Source organism: Saccopteryx bilineata, chromosome 1 (assembly GCF_036850765.1).
Source record: "Saccopteryx bilineata isolate mSacBil1 chromosome 1, mSacBil1_pri_phased_curated, whole genome shotgun sequence".
Taxonomy (NCBI): Eukaryota; Metazoa; Chordata; class Mammalia; order Chiroptera; family Emballonuridae; genus Saccopteryx; species Saccopteryx bilineata.
Genome location: NC_089490.1, coordinates 115,264,918 through 115,286,246, shown reverse-complemented (window position 1 = coordinate 115,286,246; position 21,329 = coordinate 115,264,918). Strand labels below are relative to the sequence as shown.

Sequence of the window (21,329 nt, the reverse complement as noted above, 5' to 3'; positions counted from 1 at the left end):
ATCTGTCCTGGTTTTTACAAAATAAGTCAATTTATGTCTGTTGTCTGTTGTAATGAGCTCTTCACTTTTGTAAGTGACATGGCTGGTTTGATAAATTATATAATCACTCTGGTTAAGATTACTTAAAAATTCCAAGGATGGCTAATATGCCTGCTTAGCTATGATGAATTGAATTTAATTTTCATAGATTGCCATTTTTCAGTCTTTCTGGGTACCTATAAAGTGACTTTCTGGAGTCTGAGAAATGCAATAGTCTTCTTGCAATGTGGAAGTCCCTACTGTTCTTACTTCCTCTCTTTCTGCTAACAAAAAAGTTTTTTCTTGTGAGTCATGTTAATGGTTGGGGACAGCTTGCAAGTTCATGTCTTAGCACCACAACTGGAGAGGAGAGGACTCTTGCTCACCATTGCAAGTTTGCAAACAATTGCAAGAATAAATTTTTATAGATCTGGCTTAAATTACATGCCGGTCTCAAAGACAGTGGTCAGTGAGATGCGGGCCCTAAGTGGGCCTGGCTTTGTCACAGTTTGTCCTTTGACTGACCACTCTGTCCAGTGCATTGAGGTCAAGTAGGAGGATAGTATCCCCTTTACAGACTATATGGATCAAAAAGGAGGAGATTTCCTCAAAGGATAGTAGGTTACATTGCTACATGCCACACAGCCAGCAAGGAGCATAGCCAAAAGTTAATCATATATCTTTTTGCCTTGAAAGCCTATATTCTTGGCCCTGACCAGTTGGCTCAGTGATAGGGTTTCGGCTCAGTGTATGGAAGTCCCGGGTTCGATTCCTGGTCAGGGCACACAGGAGAAGAGACCATCTGCATCTTCACCCCTCCTTTACCTCACCCCCCTTCCCCCCCTCCCCACAGCCATGGCTCAAATGGTTTGAGCAAAGTTGGTCCTAGAAGCTGAGGATGGCTCCATGGCCTCACCTCAGGTGCTAAAATAGCTTGGATGCTGAGCAATGGAGCAGTGGCCCAGACGGGCGGAGCACTGACTGGGAGGGAGCTTGCCAGGTGGATCCTGGTTGGGCTGCATGCTGGAATCTGTTTCTGCCTCCCCACCTCTCACTAAATAAAAATATAATAATAATTTTTTTTAAAAGCCTATATTTTTAAGAGTTTGGTTTGTTGTTGTTGTTTTTTGTTGTTGTTTTTTTGTTTGTTTTTTGCATAGAATTTAGCTGTGGAGAAATAGGAAATAAATGCCTGTCAATATAGCATCTGAAGTTTTTCTGTGTAATCAATAGTCACCCTAATGAAAGCACACATATAGTTAACGATCCCCAACACTTCATAATTATGATCAGTATAGATGATCATCCATGTCTTAACTGATGCAAATACAAATACATTCACCCAATGACCTGTGACTTACTGTCTTAAATTGCAAAGGACTAAAAATGTCCATGTCTTGAAAATTATCAAAATATATTTAAGTGAAAAGAGCATCTTAAAATAGAATGACAGTTTGTACCTTCCCCCCCCCCACTTTTTTCCTCACACATTCAGATACACAGACATAGAAATAAATTTGGAAAGATAAATCCACAGATGGTAGTTATTCTAGAATGAAATGTATAGGAATTACGACTTTCTTTTCTTCTGCCTGATGTACTTTATACACTTTCCACAGTGAATATTACTAGTTTTCTAATTTTAAATATATTTTAATAAAATCCCTCGGTATGATGATGCATGTTTGATTCAGACGTAAAGATTTCAAATTAAGGACTCCCTGCTGCAGAACCATAAGAAACTACATGGTAAAAAAACACTAATTGAAGGCCTCAGAATAGCAACAAGAATTTCAATAGAGAGATTCTCATTAGATTTCCAATTAACTTTCAGGAAAAAATAAAGTAAAAAGCGCAGCAATCAGATGAAAAAGGACTCAAAAGATACAGCTTAACTGCATCTTTTTTAACTATAAACACAGTTGACCTTTGAAAAACATGGATTAAAACTAAGTGGGTCCACTTATAAGCAGTTTTTAAAATAAATATTATAAATGAATTTTCTCTTTTTTACAGTTTCTTAACATTTTTATGTCACTTTATTAGAAGAATCCAGTATATAATACATATAACATAAAATATATGTAAATTGACTGCTTATGATATCAGTAAGTCTCCTGGTCAACACGTTCATAGGTAGTTAAGTTATTGGGGAGTTAAAAGTTATATGTGGAATTTTGACTGCATGAGTGGTCAGTGCTCCAATTCTGTGTTGTTCAAGGATCAACTATATACAAAAAGTGAATTAAAGGAAACAACCTGGAACACTTCCAAAGAGTGGCTGATTTTTAGCAGATTCAACAGTTTTAGCTAATTAAAAAGAAACAATGTATTAGCCACGTTTTTAGAACAAAGTCCATGGTACTTAATTCTGAGTCCTTGCCATCAGTTCAGCACCGTTTGGACAATGCCAGAATCTCCGTATTACAAATCCCAAGTGTCTAACTGTTTTGAGGGAGGCCAACAGTCATTTCTGAGAGACTAATTAAAAAGTATAATTAAGTTAGGGAAAATTGTAAAGGAAATTCCCCATGATGATCCAAAATAAACTTGGCTAAACTGCATCACTATATTTATATGTAGATAACTCTATTGTATCAGTGCATTTCACACCATCCTGGTTTTATTTTTTTTCTGTAATCCATTAAGGGACTGCTGAATAATACATTACAGACAATATATAATTCCCTTGGCATTCTATTATTCACCATATTAATCAACTTAACATTCAGAAAGTTTAGAAACCAATTTTTCTCTCTAGATAGAATCTTGGAATTTTAAGTACGGTAGATCCAAGTAATGAGGTACTTCTTATGGGAATAGTGTTAGCACTTACTATAAATCTGATTCTTATACTTTGTATTTGGCAAGAACATCCCCGTTTTTATGATTACACTTTAGTTTTCAGCACACTATCAAAGTAAATAGAAATCTCACAGCAATATTATCAGAATCTCTTTTATAGATCACCAACTTGTTTTAAAATGGAAACTCCTGGTTTATCTGAGAGACATGTATGATAATGACCTTAATTCTGATGCAACAACACAGAAGAAGAAAGAGAAACATATAAATGTGTTCTGGAAGATTTCCAGAAATCTCAATTTGATATTAAAAAGATGATTAAACTTAATAAAAATAATTTATTAATCATAGATTATTGTTATTTTTATATTCTCCAGATGCTGTTCTCCATATTAAAAATTCATAGATGAAGGGATGTCCTTTTAGCCATGTATGTGAGTACATAAATAATCTGATCACAATTTTCCCCCTATTCTGGCTCTAGAGTATATATTGATTTATCAACAGGCATAAAATTAAAGACATAGAAAAAATTAGAACTGACTCAGACTTCCTAGTTTTACCAGCGCAGCAGCAGACTGTGGATAGAGATTAGCATAAAATAATGTAATACTTTTCAACTGTCTGGTGAAATACTGAACGTTATAATTTATAGCATTCATTTGGAGCATATGTTTTTGTATTTTAGTCATTTGAAAATCTTGACAATCCAGTTTTTTTGGTGTATATATACAAACATTTCAATGCATACTAAACTAATTTAATGAGCCCATTTAACTAACTGTCCATGCTTAGATAATAAAATATTTATTATATAGTATTCAAATCACCTTTTTCATATAAAATTAGCTGTTAGGACCTTATACAGAAAACTACATTCATCTTCTAAAATCCAATTTAAAAATTCCTATGCAGTACCCATTTGCTTTTATTAAAAAATTGGCCTGACCTGTGGTGATAGGTCAGGTCCGTGGATAAAGCATCAACCTGGAATGCTGAGGCTGTCAGTTTGAAACCCTGGGCTTGCCTGGTCAAGGCACATACTAGAAGTAACTCTTACAAGTTGATGCTTCCAGCTCTTCCCCACCCCCTTTCTCTCCTCTCTCATAAATTAATAAATAAAATCTTTGAAAAAATTGAAGTAATAATTTTCAGGAATAAAAAGAACATAAGTTTAAGTATTGAAGAAAAATAATAATTGATCATCTGAGCTTCAATTATTCATGTGAGTTTCCAGAAATGTCTTTAGAGATCTAGAGTCAATCTGTGTACGTACATCAATAGGCACAGTGAAAGAAAAATCAGGAAAAATATTACTTTAAAAATTCTTTTCACGGGACTCCTGCATGCCAGACTGATGCTCTACCACTAAGCCAACCGGCCAGGGCACACAGGAGAAGCGCCCATCTGCTTCTCCACCCCTCCCCCTCTCCTTCCTCTCTGTCTCTCTCTTCCCCTCCCACAGCCAAGGCTTCATTGGAGCAATGTTTGCCCAGGCGCTGAGGATGGCTCTGTGGCCTCTGCCTCAGGCACTAGAATGGCTCTGGATGCAACAGAGCAACGCCTCAGATGGGCAGAGCATCACCCCCTGGTGGGCATGCCAGGTGGCTCCCGGTTGGGCGCATGAGGGAGTCTGTCTGCCTCCCCGTTTTCAACTTCAGAAAAATACAAAAAAAAAATTCTTTCACTTTTATATTTTCAAATTGTGAAGCCAAGAAAAATTACTTAGGCACACATTATTTTTCCTCAGTGGTTTACTCTGACTTAATAAAATATCAAGGAAAAAAATGTGTGAGGGACCTTATTTTGATGTCTAAGAGATCATTTTCACTTATGGTAATAAAACATCTGCTCCCTCCACAAGATCAACCAAACAGCATTTCCAGCTCATTCTGACTGCACACCCTCTCCAACACCCACTCAGCATGTCTCCCTGATAGACTCCTCCTGGCTCCGCGCCCTGTGCATCAGCTCCAGTCTTCACACTGGCAGGCTTGCATCCAGCTCTTCTTCTGTCTTGAGTCTGACCCAGACCTTCTGTTTGACCTCTCTCATCCCATTTATTCATTCAACAAACTGAGCATCTACCACAAGCCAGGCACACTTCCAGCCGTGGGGACATAACAGTGAACAGAACGGATAACGTCCTTGCTCTCGTAGAACCTAGAAGCATTCCAATGGAGGAGCTAAATAATAATGAAGACCTAATATAATGTCATGTAGTGAGTGATATATTCTCTGAAGCAAATAAACCTGGAACAAAGTGGTAAAATTTTAATGATGGCGTGATTTTAGATTGGCTGTTCTAATATTGAAGAAATACTCTTTGAACAGAGATTAGAATAAAATAAAATCTGCAGTAATAGAATGCTTACTATGGATCATGCATTTTTCTTACTCTGAACCCCTTACCATGGTTCATGATGGGGACCCTCTGGGTAGAATAAGATTGTCTTCTACCCAACTGACTATTGTGACAAAGAAAGAGGAAAAAGGGTAGTGAGCAGAAAATGTAGGCTGGTGTAAAGAGCTTATAGAGAGTGGTATGATGGGAAATTGAGGACAGGACAGGGAGGTGACGACCTTTTCACATTTGATCTTTGTAACCTATCACATCTGTTGACAAAGCAATTGTTCTTAACATGTAAGAAAACAGAAACTGTCACAACATGGTGACTCTTGAAATGAAATGGAGATACAAGTAATGTGTGCAAGCTACAACCAGACATAGTTCATCTTAAGACCAAACCAAACAACCAAACAGTGGTCCAAGCATGGAACAGCCAGCTCTCAGCTATTAGTAGTTTCACCATTTAAGACCAGTTGGCAGTAATGTTACAGACAAGGTCTAACTACCAGCTTGAGATTTGAACTAGATAATGTTTTAAAAGTATAGTCTTATGATTCAAATGTACTGCACAAAATATATTGTTCTCTTGTCATGTATTAAAATAAAATTGGAAAATAGTGTTAAAATGAATTTTTCATTTCTTTAATAGTCAAAAGCCAAAGAAACATTTTGCATGTACAATTATCAAATCTAGAGTTATAAAATCCCTAAAATAAGGAGAATATGTATACTTTTTCATCCCAAGGAGTTTCTTGAATATCAATTTTTGATAAGAAAGTTGGGGGTGGTTGGTTTTTCTTCATGTAAATTTTTCTGATTTTGAAATTTAAATTATAATTTTTCTTGCTGCTATATTTTGCTTAACATTAAGGTTATAGTTCTCATTTTTAAAATGAGAGAGATAAAGAAAAAAGTATCTGGTGTACAACCATAGTTACTGTTTCTTTTTTTTTTTTTTTTTTTATTTATTCATTTTAGAGAGGAAAGGGAGAGACAGAGGGAGAGAGAGAGGAGAGATAGAGAGAAGGGGGGAGGAGCTGGAAGCATCAACTCCCATATGTGCCTTGACCAGGCAAGCCCAGGGTTTCGAACCGGCGACCTCAGCATTTCCAGGTCGACGCTTTTATCCACTGCGCCACCACAGGTCAGGCCCATAGTTACTGTTTCTGAGAGTATATTCACTATGTCTATAAATCACTTTTATCAAACTGATTCTACATTCAAATTTGGGAAATACTTTACATATATGCAGCTCCCTTTTGGAAGACATAACATATATTAACATACTAAATGTTTTGGAAAATCTCGATACAAAATACTAATAAATGAATTAGTAGTAGTTTAAACAAAGTTCAATAGATTACTGCCCCAATTCATGTCATTGCAGATGCTGATTTTCAATAGCACCTGCTAACATTGCAAGATATTCCATGGAGCACATTTTGGAAGATGTTTCCCTATACTCATTTTTATTGCTCTACCTATTGATTTTGCTTTGGCAGTTTTTACTGTTCTATTTATTTCCTTCTTTCTTTAGTTTTATATGCAGCACTTGTTGAGTGCTTACTGTATTCTAGGCACTGTTTAAATACTTTCTGGTTATTATCTCACTTACTACTGGTAATAACCTTCTGAGATAAAAACATAACAGGTCAGCAAAAGGCCCCCAGAGAGGTGAAGTAACTCCCTATACCCTGCCGCTGGCAAGTGCAACACCCAAGAGCAAAGACTGAAACCAGGTCTCCCCTACCTGACACCTTCGCTCTTAACAAATAAGCGACCAGTTACTCTTCAGCTCGCGGAGGCATACTACCCCTCCCAACCTCCAGAGATGCCAACAGCCAACAGCTTATCTAGTTCTCAGTCCAACAGGACCTTCCAGACCTTAATTCATTGAACCTTTCTGTTGCTTTTTTGTTGTTAGCCAATCTCCTTCACTTGAATTTTTCTAGACTCCAGGTTTCCTTGATTCTGTTTTCCTCTTGTATCTTTCTGGCTGTTCTGTCATTGCTTTAGGTTCCTTATTAAGTGTTGGAGCTCCTCAAGGCTGCATCCCAGCTTTCTGCCCTTTTCTCCTTCGCCCTTTTCTGAGACATCCCCATTCACATCTTCAGGCCTGTACTCTCTCCTTGGCATCTTACCATATCCAAGTACTGTACCTATTTTATTAAGCACTTCAAATTCTTAACTTCTACCACTAAACTCATTGTGTCCTGTGTCAGTTGGGATCGCAGCAGGACACTCAGTGGAAATTCTAGAGGGTTTAAACAAGGGGCTGCTAAAAAAGATGTGGAGAAGGAATAATGATACCGAGCAGGGATGGAAAAGCATTCAGGGACAAGGAGCCGTGAAAAAGTATTACCCTAAGGGACAAGGCAAGGAAGTTATTCCTGGAACTTGACCCAAACTTTTCCTTGTAAGAGGTGTGGTACTGCAAGATTGGAAGAGGACATGAAGCCATTGCTTAACAGGGGCCAGCCAGGGTGGAGACTGTGTGAATAAGCATGCTGCTTTCTTTATCTTCCCAGTAATCTTCTGCTAGTGGCTCCTATTAGTCAAACTCAGTACAAGCCAAAGAGCCAGGGACCCTGAACCAGCAGCCTCCACAGGGCAGCCTCTGGCCTTGAACAGGATGGAGGGGGTAAGTGATCTGGGGAGGAATGGACACTAATCAGTACACCTGCTACCTTAAAACTGCAACATCTCAAGCAAAGCTGTCCTTCCCTGGAAATTACCCTTGAGTCCTCTCTCCCCAATTTCTCACATCTAATCAGTCTTTTCAGTGTAGATATTTTAAACATTGTCTCTTTTACTTTAGTTCCTTTTCCCATCACCTTGGTGTCCACACTTGTCATCTCTTAATTGGCCCATTACAACAACCTCCTGATGGTTTAACTGCTTCCAGGTCTGCTCTACCTGGGATAGGCTTGCTTACAGACAAAGGCTCCATCTGAAATGCAAATCGTACCCATTAAGCCTTAATTAAGCTCTTTAATAATCCTCTTCACCTAAACAATGAAGACCCTACTTTCTGGCACAGCATATAGGAGGCTCCCAGAGCTGGCTTCTATTGCTTCATTTCCTTTGTATACATTTGTATTTTCCTAAACACTGTCCCATTTTACCGCATTGAATCTTGACTCATGCAGCTTTGTCTGCATGTCTGTATTTTCTAATCTAACTCCTCCCATGTATAGGCTTCAAGACTCAGCTCACGTGTCACCTTAGAAGAAATCATTTCCTAAGTCATAAGATATTGTGTGTCTCCTCTAGCACCCCCATATCTTTCCCCAATAAAAACCCCCATATCTTTCCCCAATATGATCACAATTTAATGACATTTTGTTATTCTATATTTATTTTCCCACTATGCCATTTGTGGGGACTCAACTTGTTCTATTCTTATACCTACAATATCTAATATCATTCCTGTGACACAATAGAAGCTCAGTATATGTTTGACTAACTGAATAGTATTGGACAGTAAATCATTATTCTGGGATTTAAAAGATAGACTTAGTATTGAAAAAAAGTAACTTTTCAGTGTGGGCATTCTAACTTTGGGGAAAGACTGGTCAGCCAAGAATGTTTTCAGGATGCTCAAGGAAACTAAAAGGCAAAGAGGGATTAATTAGAAGTTAAAACTAGGATAAAAAAAGAAGGAATGTTAAAGTAGAATCCTAATTCAGAAAGTAAGGTACAAGGAGTTAGAAACCAGACCACAGAAAGGACCAGCTGTACAAAGGGCACGAAAGAGTCTGTGGAATGCTCTAACTGCTGGTTTCGATGTGCCAATCACAAGCTCCTGTGGATGAAACCAAGAGGGGATCATGATTGGAACCAGGACACAGGCCCCTATTTGGTCTCTGGTATGGGCTAAGGGCAAAGACAGCAAGAGACAGAAATTTCACTGCAGCTGACTCAGTGAATAGGTGGGTCAGAATGAAGAAACAGGATTAAGGTAGACTCGTGATAACATTTTCTCACACTTAAGTAATTTATTTTTAAAAGTAGCTTTGCAGAAAGAGAAAAAATATAACAAGTATCAGTTGTATGAAATAGAGTTAAATGAGATATTTTAAAAAGGAATTGTTCATCATTTAAATCACATATACATTAATATTAAAAATATAATTCATATTTTGGACCCTTAAGTTGTACATTGTGTCCCTATTTATTTTATTTGTTAGTAAAATGTCTAAAATTGCCATGGTTATTTGGTTTTAATTTTCTTCATAATAAGAACAGTTTTGTTAGGAAAAAGCACTGCACAGCATTTCTATTTAAGAACAGTTAAAAACCAAATAAATGAAGAGTATTTAAAAAGAAAATTCATTTACCTTCATATAAATAGAAGAATAGCAATACATTTGGTTTCATCAAACATTTTTCATTTGATTCCTTCCCTACTTTTCACTATATCTATTTCTTACAGAAATTATCCTGCATGCTTATAATACAACTCTCCAAGTCAGAGTCTTATTTACAGTTCTGGTTCTCTGTTTCTGAAATACTTTTTCCAAGCACGTATCATTTTTTCTCTCTTTCATATAAATGTTTCAACAAAAAACAAAAGAAACTCTCCACCCTTGTGTAGAGTTAACTTTTTATCAAGAAAACTCTACACCCTTGTTTCACACTTGCTCTGTTTGGTGATATTAATATATTCAGAATATTAGGCAACCAGAATGCCTACAGAAGGTAAACACATGTTCTACTGGAAAATTAGATTCGGAATGAATGAGTCGAGAATGATTTTGTGACACAGGAAAAAGATATGATTCTACTTACAGAAATAAATTTGAATATGCAACATTTAAAACAAAACAAAACAAAAAAAACCTGAAGATCAGAGTTCTGAAAACCCAGGCCAAGCTTGCAAAAGGCCAAGCTTACTAATTAGAAGTAATTAGTGATCACAAATTCCATGGGAGGTGTTTATGAAGGTTGTTGACATATTCTTCTGAATGGCTGGCAGAAACAATATGGAATCTGCTAGAGCCAACAGCACCAGGAAAGAAGACAAGAGCTTTGGATTCTGCCTCCAGCTTTATCCCACCCTATTTCTCCTCCTACCCATTTGTACTTCTGCCATGGTAACTTTGATTCACCTCTTCAGGTCAATAACAAGGATGCAAAGAAGTCTTTCACATATTTATGTAAGCAGAAAGAGCTGATACAATGGGTTTCTAAGGCCACCATAAACGAGTTCTTTAAGGTTCTGTCCCTGGATTACACATTCCCATAGAGATAACCAAGACCAGGTTATATAAAAGGTTTCATCTCTTAAAGGCAAAGTTCTGGCCAAAGAAAAAATTAGGGGGACTTCTGTTAAAGGAATGTGGTAATCTTTGTCAGTTGTGGTTGGTAGTAGTCATAAAAGAAGGATAATATGGAAGAAAAAACAAGAATATCACCTGCATTTGTGTGCACTGCCTTAAGATGTAGGTCACATGAAGAGGCGTGGAAAGCTATTTCCCTTAGTATTTTAACTCTACTTTTTAATTCATTAAAATAGATGGCAGTTGAGGTAACATTGATAAATAAATGAGACATAAGGAGAATTACTTTTATGAAAAAAATAACATCAGTATTTTAGCTGTGATTCTAATAAGTTCTTATGAGGAACTGGTAACATTTTTTAGTGTAATTATTGCATTGTAATTATAAAGATTTAATTCACATAACAATAATTTTTTCCTGTTTTCCTTAAAGATGTGTTCACAAGCCAATATTATTATATTTAACACAGCTCAGTCAGAAACTATTTATATAGTGCCAAAAATTTGAATCCTGTTTCCTAAGCTTCTGTTATATTCCTATTACCACATACTAAGCAAAGTGGAAGACAAAAATTTACAGTAGACATTCCTTTATTTCAAAAATATTCACTACATAGTTGGAGTAATGAAATGAATACACTACTTTCCAGTAATAAGTGCTTTCCAGTAAAGCTCATCATTTCATTGGGGCTACGCTTCTGAAAATGCAACAGCATTGAAATTATGTACCTAAAGGTATTAACTTAGGAAGAAAATGAAAAATAAATATGTGTTCATTGCTGTCAAGTTGCTGCTAAGCCTTCTATTTTGCCATACTACTGTCAGTCATAATATTTTATACAGGTACAGCATCTGTATCTAACACCAGAGACCTTTTGCACACCCTCAAGACTCAAGTTATATTTATAAGACTCGGGAGTCAATGCACTTATGAATACCTTTAGTTGGATATTTAGATGATAGAAATAGTGTTATATTTAATAAAGTACAACTCATATATTGCTTGTAATTTCCTATGTATATAAATGTATATTTTTATGGGCCAAAGTGAGGCATAGGTATAGTGTGAATTTTCTATTCTTTCCTAAAATAATAACACAACAAAACAAAAGCAAAAAGATGCACACAATGGGAAGTATTATCATCAATCTCTATAGAAACCCATCCCAATGAACTTTTTTCAACTTATGGGGGATGTCACATATAAAAGGACTTTATTAAAAGGTTGGCAACAACATTTATCAAGGGAGTCAGTGACACAGAAGCAAACTTTATTCCTAGGATAATGGTCTAGGCTGCTTCAGAAAGATGGAAAGAGTATGGTTCATCTGCCAATATTATATAATATAGAATGTGGATGAACCCTCAATGAGGAGCATGAAAGTGTGTGTGTGTGTGCATGTGTGTGTTCATGCATGTGTGTGTGTGTGAAAGAGAGAGAGAGAGAGAGAGTAAAAGGAAGAAAAATAAAAGGAAGAGGAAGGCATAGAAAAGTGGAGAAAGGCAGACAGACCTTGGAAAGTAGATATTTCTCCCGACTAGGAGTACTATGGCCAGCATCACAACACTCACATTTTATAGAATTAAACATAAATATCTTTCAGAGAATATAATTAAGACCTTCTTTTCAAATTTGTTGTTCTTTGATTATAAGTCAGGTAAGAGCAGAAATGGAAAGAAATATGTAGAGGAGGTTAGGAAAGAAAGAAGGATTCATGCCAAGCCTATGTTAGGGAACCATTCCAGTTGACTGTTAATGAGCATCATTTCAGGGAAAGCAGAATTTACATTCCTATGATGTCATTGTCTACAATTTGTATCTTAGCTGACAAAATCCTGACATAGAGTGAGCTGATACAGGAAGCAATATTCAAGGAGAGGTTTAGTAAAGATAAGATAAGTGACAGAAGTTACAGTGTTTTCAAGGTGAATTATGGAAACATGCACAAGAGGGAGACTCCCCAGATAAATACTCTATTTATATTCATATGTGGGTAAAAGACTTTGAGATTGATAGGCTTCCAGTATATTTGATAACAGAGTTCTACTTTTGCTTCTATTTTTATATATGCCATCAATATTGATATTGAATTTTAAAAATGTATAACCAACATTGTGCTTATGCAACACCAGTTATGCAGATATTTGCCTCATAACATACAGTAGATGATTTAGATCATCTGAGATGCTGGTGAAATGTACCCATCACTAAGCCGTGGATAAGGAATGATGCATAAAGACATCCATGGCCAGACACATTTGGAATCCTTAGTGAAACTGGTTAGAGCCAATCATGCAGATTCAAATGTTCAGAATTTCCCACCACTTATACCAAGCTGCTTCTTTCTGATCTGTGAAAAAAAGACAAAACTATAAATCAAACTTCATATTTGAGTTTATCTGTGGTTTTTAGACCTTTTCATTTTCATGTGAAGCATACTTCAAATGGACTAGTGAAATATTTATTGACATCTGAGAACTACAGAAAATTTGAGTGGTAGGCCAATGGGTTGTTTCTAACTTAGCACACGTAGATCTCTTTGGTTTTATCATTAAGATTCAATTGACATCTCGGTATTTAATAATGGGATTTTTTTCTATGTTTCTGTGACTACCCACATGTTAAGTCTATTTTACTTTATTTATTTATTTAAATTATTTCTTTAGGTCTATTTTACTGACACAGATTCAAGACCTTAAATGCAAAAGTTTCTCCAAATTATAAAGAGACTAAATTATGTGCCAAGTTTACCATGTAAAATACTATTCCCAAAATGTAAATGCATTAACCTCATGTGCCCAATTTGCTACTTTAAACATCTCTTGTCAACTGTAACAGGTAGTGTTAAATGAAGTAGCAAATGTGAAATATCTGGAAGACTGTTGGGCACATAGTGTATGCTCAGTATATAGAAGGCTGACTGACACACAGTGCATGTTCAGTATATAGAAGACAGACACATAGTGTGTGTTCAGTATATATGAGACTGACTGCCACACAGTGTGTATTTAGTATATATGAGACTGACACAATGAGTAATCTTGTCTCTGTTATACTTTATACTCTGGTAACATAAAGCACTGCATTTATATAAAATAGATTAAAGCTTTACAAAATTAGTTGTCCCATTACAATATTTACTTGAATGGTAAACTTTATCAGTGCATTTACAGTGTGATGAAGTTCACCATAGCTGACACCAGTCTGCACGCATGCAGAAGTACAGTTATTATGTGGAACAAGGTGCATCCCTATAACAGTCACTGAGAATACCAGTATGCCAGAAATGACTATTTTATCATTCCAGTATCAAGTTTTGATGAGAACTTTTGCTACATTTTTTACATTTAAATTGCAGTACACTATGCCCACTCCCAAACCATTTCTAGAATTCGCACTCACGATAAAAAATTTGAATAAAAACCTGCAGTTGTGCCAAAGGTTGGATTTGGATCAGATGTCATACATAGAGGTCTTATCTGTTATTTAGTAAAAGGTGTGGGGATTCAATTTGTCACTTTGGATGCATGACAAGTGTTTCATATACAAAGAATCATGACAGAATTAGATAAATAAAAAAATTAATAAAAATCTTCAGTCTAATACATTGTAGCATGTGCTCATAGAGCTGCAACCTCCTAGTGAAAACAGAGGACCAAGATGATTTTTAACCAGATTTTAGATAAAATTAATATTTAAACTTAAGAAGAATGTAAAAGCATATTAAATAAAATTTAGAATCTTCTTTATGCACTTTGTTGCTGTTCTTCTCTCAAACTATTTTTCTATTTTCCATTAAGATAAATAAAAATGTGCAGTATTTAAAACTGACCCTGTTCTCAAGCTGTTGGTCTTGTTCCACAATCTCCTTGTCAAGTATTCATAATTACTGGTGCGTGTAAGCAAGTAGTGACTCTCTGATAAGAAAACATTTGCATCTATTCATGTTCCATTCATTACTAAGAAAAGTACCGCCGTGGTGCTGAAAGAATAGCTCCCCGTAACCAGTCGACTTGGTTTGTGCTTTGCAGAGAATGAACAGGAAAGACTCAGGACAAAACTAAAGTAGACCCACTGAAGACAGAGTGGTAGAAAATCACCTCACCACTTCACACCACTTCCCAAGAAAAGATCTAGCTAAAATTTATTTAATTTTTTAAAATGTATAGATGTGGAACTAGAATTAAAAAAAAAAAAAGGCAGCCCCTTTCCTTTTCTTCAAAGTAAAACCCTGAAGTAGAATTCTTTAGAAACAGACACACAGAAAATAAATTATACAGAGCTTCCTGCCATTGAAATTTAGAGATACCATCCTCTGTAAATACAGTAGGGGAAAGTCTTGAGACTTTGTACAGGGTACGGTCAGGTTGGAGATTAGGACTTGGGGAGACAGCAGTCCTCTCCAGCCTCAAGCAACTCTTTTTCAAAGATAACGACGCTCACGACCCACCCCCAGCAGTCCATGGGCAACCGGGGAGCTCAGGCTCGGGGGTATAATTCCAGCAGAAGGTAAATCAGGACAAAGCAGGCTGACACTCGGTTGGGGGAGGCGGAAAGGTTAAGCAGCACTGGGGTGTAGAACGTAGGGACCAGAAAGTAAAGTGACCTCGTTTTGCCCGAGGAAACATAATCCAACGAGCCCACCTCTAATGTGGATACCGGCGGCGGTGAAAGCACAAAGAGTGAACGCAGGCGGGAGCAAACTTCCCTGTTCTTCCACTACCTCCCTCAAGACCGCGGGGAACAGGCACACGCTGGGACAACAAAGCGTGCGCCAGGCGGTGCCGCCAGGGCTTCCGCGGCGCGGCCATCGCGTCTCGGGGCGCGCGTTCCCCTCGGCAGAGACGGGGCCGCCGGGGGACTCCCTACCTTGAGCAGCACAAAGAGCCCGAGCAGAGGCAGGAGGCTGCGGCCGCCGCGCGTCCTCGTGGGGAGCTGCCCCATCGCGGCGCGGACGAGGATCCGGAGAACGGTGGGGCAGGCGGGTTCCCCTGGTGGCGGCTCACAATGGCGAACCGGGGCTGCAACCTCAGACCATGGGCGCCAAGGAGGGTCCCGGAGGGCGCATGGTGCCTTTTCAGTCTCCCTACGGCTGCTCCCTTTGCCGCCTTGCGCTTGGCGTCCTGCAGGAACGTGCCAGGCGCTGCTGTTCTTTAACAGCTGAGGATGGAGAGGGTGGGGATTGGAGTGGGCGAGGCTCCGCAGCCGCCGCCGCCGCTGCCAGAGGAGGCGCGGGGTCCGCGTGGTGAGCGAGAGGCGGGGACCTGCCCCAGCTCGCCCGGGCCCTCTGGCAGCAGGAATATTCTCTGGGCTGCGATTCATAAAGTGACAGCAGCCACCCAACCCTCCCACCAGGGTCTGCCCGCTCCTCTTATCGTTGGACAGCCCCTCTCCCGACTCCGCCCCAACCCTTTCCACAGTCTCGGACTCAGGAGTTTTGTGGGGCTTCCCTGACTGCTCTTGAGCAAGTCGGTGTGGTGGGACCAGATCCCAGTCCCCTCTCAATCTCCCTACATTTGTTCTCGGTTGTGGTTATAAAGGACCAGTAACACCTGGAAGGGAGTGGTAGGTGTGACTGTAGTGATGGAGTGTGTGTGTGTGTGTGTGTGTGTGTGTGTGTGTGTGTGTGTGTGAGAGAGAGAGAGAGAGAGAGAGAGAAAGAGAGAGAGAGAAAGAGAGAGAGCATGTGAGAGAAAGGGAATAACCCTTCCTTCTCTCATTTTCCCTATCCCATTTAAACCCTCTCATACTCTCCATCCCACACTCAGCAAGAAAGATATAGCCCAATTATATACATTTTTCCATTTGAAATCAAGAACTTTTGTAAATTTGAAGGACTGCCCTTTGATAACATTCAAATTGTACATGCAAAATGAACTTTCACAGTGATGCATTCTATATTATTTTATTATGTTTTGCTATGGTGTCCTTTTATTTTTTCATCACCACTTCTATCAAAATTTGCTTAGCATTTTATGTCTTTGTACATATGCATATATGGACCACTTTAGGGAAACAATAACAGCAAACAGGAAGCAGTGAAACATTCTTCAATAATTAGCATTATTAATACTCCATTAAATATGTAAAACTGTAATTAGATTGCCAGAGACCGCAAGTATTTTTTAACAATCACTGAAAATTTTCTCTCCAGCATAAAGTATTTTACATAGCTGTTGCTGAATAAAATAGTTTTATTTTTACTGCATTGAAAACAATTACAGTTTTGTGAATCTTCCTAAGAGAGACTCCCAGAAGAATGAAAAGGTCGTGTCATCAACAATGTGGAGTTTTCAATGCACAGAGTGTGCTGTGAGTTTATTTGAACTAGTAACTGGCTTTCCAATGCAATATTTCCAAAGTACAGTAAATCTTGTTATGCTGTTTTCAAGATTTCGAATCAATAAGAAGAGCCATTTGCAACATACAGTGTATATGATAATGTGTGCTTCACCATTTGCTTCAAAACGTTTGTTCTGATTTAATTGTCCCAACAATACTGATAAGTAAAGAAGGCTGAGATCATTATTACCAACTACTTTCCTCATAACACACCTTCTCTTGGAGAAAAGATAAATGTAGAAAAGCAGAGGCTTTTACATGCCCTACGACAAGTGTTTAAACTCAATTCTCACAAACTGAAATTAAAGCTATTACCTCTGGAAATAATAATAAGGTTTTTAATGACCAAGAGATTGGAAGATCTTTTTTAGATCTGTAGAAAGTTTGTTTGGGTTAGAAAAGAAATCTTTTCCTAAATATCTAAAAATGTATCTATGCTTATGTAATTCACACTGTCTCTTCTATAGAAAGAGAAGCAAAAGCGACCATAGAGCAGGAGCTGTGATCCATCCCTCTGAGAGGTTTAATGAGAAGTCAAATGGAACTCTTATAGTGCCCTTGCCAGTGAAGCTGAATTCTGTCCTCCAGGGACCAACTCTAATGTAGTTCAGTATGTTTAGTCCTGGCTTCGCTGCTGAAATCGCCTACAAGGCTGCCTGTCAGCAGTTTCGGTATTAGAGAGCTGTATTTATGAGGGTTGCTCAATGACAAATAGTTTATATGAAATGCGGCAAAGACCCAAGCTATGGCTCTCCAGACCGTAGTCCACTTGAAAAGCACAGTAACAGCCATGTAGTTTGTCATCCATTTCTCACATATTACAATGACTATCACATATGAACTGTAGATTATGTGTAATATGTTTTTATTTTATTTATTTATTTATTTATTTTTTACAGAGACACAGAGAGAGTCAGAGAGAGGGATAGACAGGGACAGACAGACAAGAACGGAGAGATGAGAAGCATCAATCATTAGTTTTTCATTGCGCATTGCAACACCTTAATTGTTCATTGATTGCCTTCTCATATGTGCCTTGACTGCAGGCCTTCAGCAGACCGAGTAACCCCTTGTTCGAGCCAGCAACCTTGGGCTCAAGCTGGTGAGCTTTTGCTCAAACCAGATGAGCCCTCGCTCAAGCTGGCGACCTCAGGGTCTCGAACCTGGATCCTCTGCATCCCAGGTTCTGATACTCTATCCACTGTGCCACCGCCCGGTCAGGCGTGTAATATGTGTTTAAAATGAGAAGACCAAGCAACATTTTGACTCTCAATTCATTTGAGCATTTGCTTTAGTTTTGCTCTTGATGAACACTGGGTTCTTGCCTAAAAGATGTGTTGACAATTCATAAATTCTCTGTCTTTCAAAATCAGAATGATTGACAGGCCTCAGGTAAATAGCATGTTTCAACTGCCAAGACATATTATTCTTGCCACACTTGAGAAACAGTGAAATTTATAGCAGAAGGTCATTTTTGCTTTTACATGCAGACTCTTCCTTTTCCCATTGGCACTTTTTTGTCCCTAAATAATTCCTATTGAAGAATCTTTTTATGTTTAAATTGACTCTTACACAGTTTTAAGGAAAATCAAGAAAAGTGTTGTATCACAGGACCTAAGTTTTATGACAAAAATTATCTGTTCAAAGAAATAAAACCTGAGCAGATATTTGTCATTGGACACTTCAGGCTATGGAAAGAATGGATGATCCTGAATTAGAAAAGCAAACTGCCATTTTTATGTACTATTCCTTCTTTCAGTCCATTATATACTAGGATTACTGTGTATTGTTAACATTCATTTAATTTTCCTAAAAATTAAAAAAGTAAAAGACATTAAATAACCTTAAATTATGCAGTGTTATTTTATATTTTGTTTATATGAGATGCATTGGCTAATGAACTTTTGTAATAATTTTTTTCGGAGCCATTAAAGACATTGTTATCATCTACTCAACTAACTTTTCTATATAACTAAGTTTCATTCTTTTTGTGTGTGAGAGACAGAGATATACAGAGAGAGGGATAGATAGGGACAGACAGACAGGAAGGGAGAGAGATGAGAAGCATCAATTCTTTGATGCGTCACCTTAGTTGTTCATTGATTGATTTCTCATATGAGCCTTGACCAGGGCGTTCCAGTCAAGTGAGTGACCTTTTGGTCAAGCAGCGATCTTGGGCTCAAGCTGGTGAGCCTTGCTCAAACCAGATGAGTCCTCACTCAAGATGGCAACCTTGGGGTTTTGAACCTGGGTCTTCCACATCCCAGTCTGATGCTCTATCCACTGCTCCACTGCCTGGTCAGGCTATATAACTAAGTTTCTTGACTAATTATAATTTAATGCATTAACATCTTGTATGAGAGGATTCACTTTAGCCTAGAAAAAGAAGCATGACTAGAACTTGTATATAATTTATCAATAAAGCAAGACATGTTTTCTCAGTGGAAATGATGCCTGCTGATCCTTTTTCTTTCTTTCTTTTTTACTTCCCTTCAAATTAAAGATGTAATGGAACATTTACTATCTATTAATGTTTCACACATACTCTACATATGCATCATATAAAAAGAGGTCGCAAATGTATAATTATGGAAAAATTGGTCATGGTGATTTCAGGTGCTATTGCAGAAACTATGAAAACAATAACCACTTATTTTTAAAATGCACTACCTTAACAGCTAGAGATTTTATGACTAGGCAGTAATAACTTTGCACTGACAATGTTACTTCAAATCCATCACACTAACTCAATTTTCATGCTAAAAATTATGACGTGAATAATTGTCTTAACTCCGTGAGAGAAGGGTAAAGATGTCTGTAGTCTGAAGAGGGGTAAGGGTGCCAATGATAGCTTGGTGTCAGTACCTGTCTTAGTGGAAAAATCCAGAGATAATATTTTTTAAAAAGCACAAGTGTTCTGGGGGAAATTTCAGCATCCCAAGAAAGAACATTCTTCTTATGAAGGGGCGTGAAGAAAATGCATAATTGAGAAGCTGTACATTTTTAGATATTTTGTATAGTATAGATATTAGTAAGATCAGCTATTTGGGAGAGGGAGTTGAATGTATAGATTTCATGTGTTTTGTTCAGTATTACGATAATGCAGGAAAATTATAAGGGTAAGCATTTAACCTATGTGTGTGTAGAGGATGATGCGAATGCAATCCAATTGGGGATCAATATATGTCAAGCCTAAGACCATTCTCTGCTAACTTACTGTCTAGTTTACAAGGATCATTTCCAGCCTTTTCTACGCAGCTCAAAAGTGCAAACCCTCTGCTCTACAGACCCCTCAGTGCTTTGACTTCACCCTCTATGCTACAAAGGAAATATAGGCCATCTGGTGATAAGGTTCTCACTTTCCCAGACAGTAAGCATAATTCCACCCACATCTGGTTTCATCTTTCTTGTTAAAAACAAGGAGCTATCAGCCCTGGCCAGCTTGCTCAGTGGTAAAGCATCAGCCTAATGTGTGGATGTCCCAGGTTCAGTTCCCAGTCAGGGCACACAGTAGAAGTGATCATCTGCTTCTCCCTTCTTCCCCCTCTCCCTGCTCTCTGACTCTCTCTTCTCCTCCCACAGCCAATGCTCCACTGGAGCAAATTGGCCCAAGCGCTGAGGATGGCTCCATGGCTTCCACCTCAGATACTAGAATGGTTCTGGTTGCAATGGAGCAACGCCCCAGATGGACAGAGCACTGCCCCTTCATGGACATGCCAGGTAGATCCCAGTCAGCTGCATGCAGGAGTCTGTCTCTCTGCCTCCCTGCTTCTCACTTAAGAAAAAAACAAAAACAAAAACAAAAACCCACAAAACCCACGCCCACAATCAAGGAGCTCTCGCTCTCAATCACCACTTGAGGCTAATTGTACTACCTATTTTCTAGAGCCCACTCCTTCCAGCTTTTCCTGCAGCTTAATTCCTCTCTTTTAGTCTATTTCATCTCTTGGCTTTGTAACCATGCTCATATCTTTATAGTCAAAGGAAAGAGAACCTTTGCTGAGTCCATCACGCCCTCAGCTGCTTCCTTGTCTTTATCCCCATCTTTCATCCCCAGCATTGCCCCTTCACAGCACTATTTTCCAAAGGGTTGTGTGTACTCACTGTTTCCATTTCCCCCTTCACTGCATACCTATTCTTCAAACCACTCTGGTCTGCTTTCTGCCCCCATCATCTTACCAGTGCTGTTCTCACTAAGGTCACCAGTTATCTCTTGGAAGCATATATTATACTGCTACTCCCTCCTACTGACTCTCATCTCTGATTTTCTGTAACCCTGCACATCTCTGGTTATTCTTCAAAATCTCCAACTTTTCTTATGAAATCTTCGTCACTAGGATCATTTTCCCATTCCTGTCTATTTAATGTTGGAATTTGCAATGCTTAATTCTAAACACTCTTATTTTCCTCTGTATTCCTGCCCTAGTCAATGTAACCTATGGCCATATTGTTCATGGCCACTTATGCAGATGATTCCCAGGGTCGCATCCACAGCCTTAATGGAACACTCTTTTGACCCATATAACTAATG

At 38.3% G+C, this 21,329-nt stretch overlaps 1 protein-coding gene across 3 annotated transcripts in view; it reads right to left on the bottom strand.

The window, feature by feature from the left end:
- Window positions 1–15,745, bottom strand: part of PTPRO (protein tyrosine phosphatase receptor type O) — a 239,020-nt gene extending 223,275 nt beyond the window's left edge. For 2 of the 3 annotated variants that reach the window (XM_066264542.1, XM_066264543.1), the window contains exon 1: window positions 15,326–15,745. In XM_066264542.1, the coding sequence (XP_066120639.1) occupies window positions 15,326–15,400 (75 nt within the window). In that variant the 5' untranslated portion in view covers window positions 15,401–15,745. The remainder of the gene's footprint in view (window positions 1–15,325) is intronic. The other variant, XM_066264545.1, reaches the window with a different exon arrangement.
- Window positions 15,746–21,329: the final 5,584 nt, after the last annotated feature.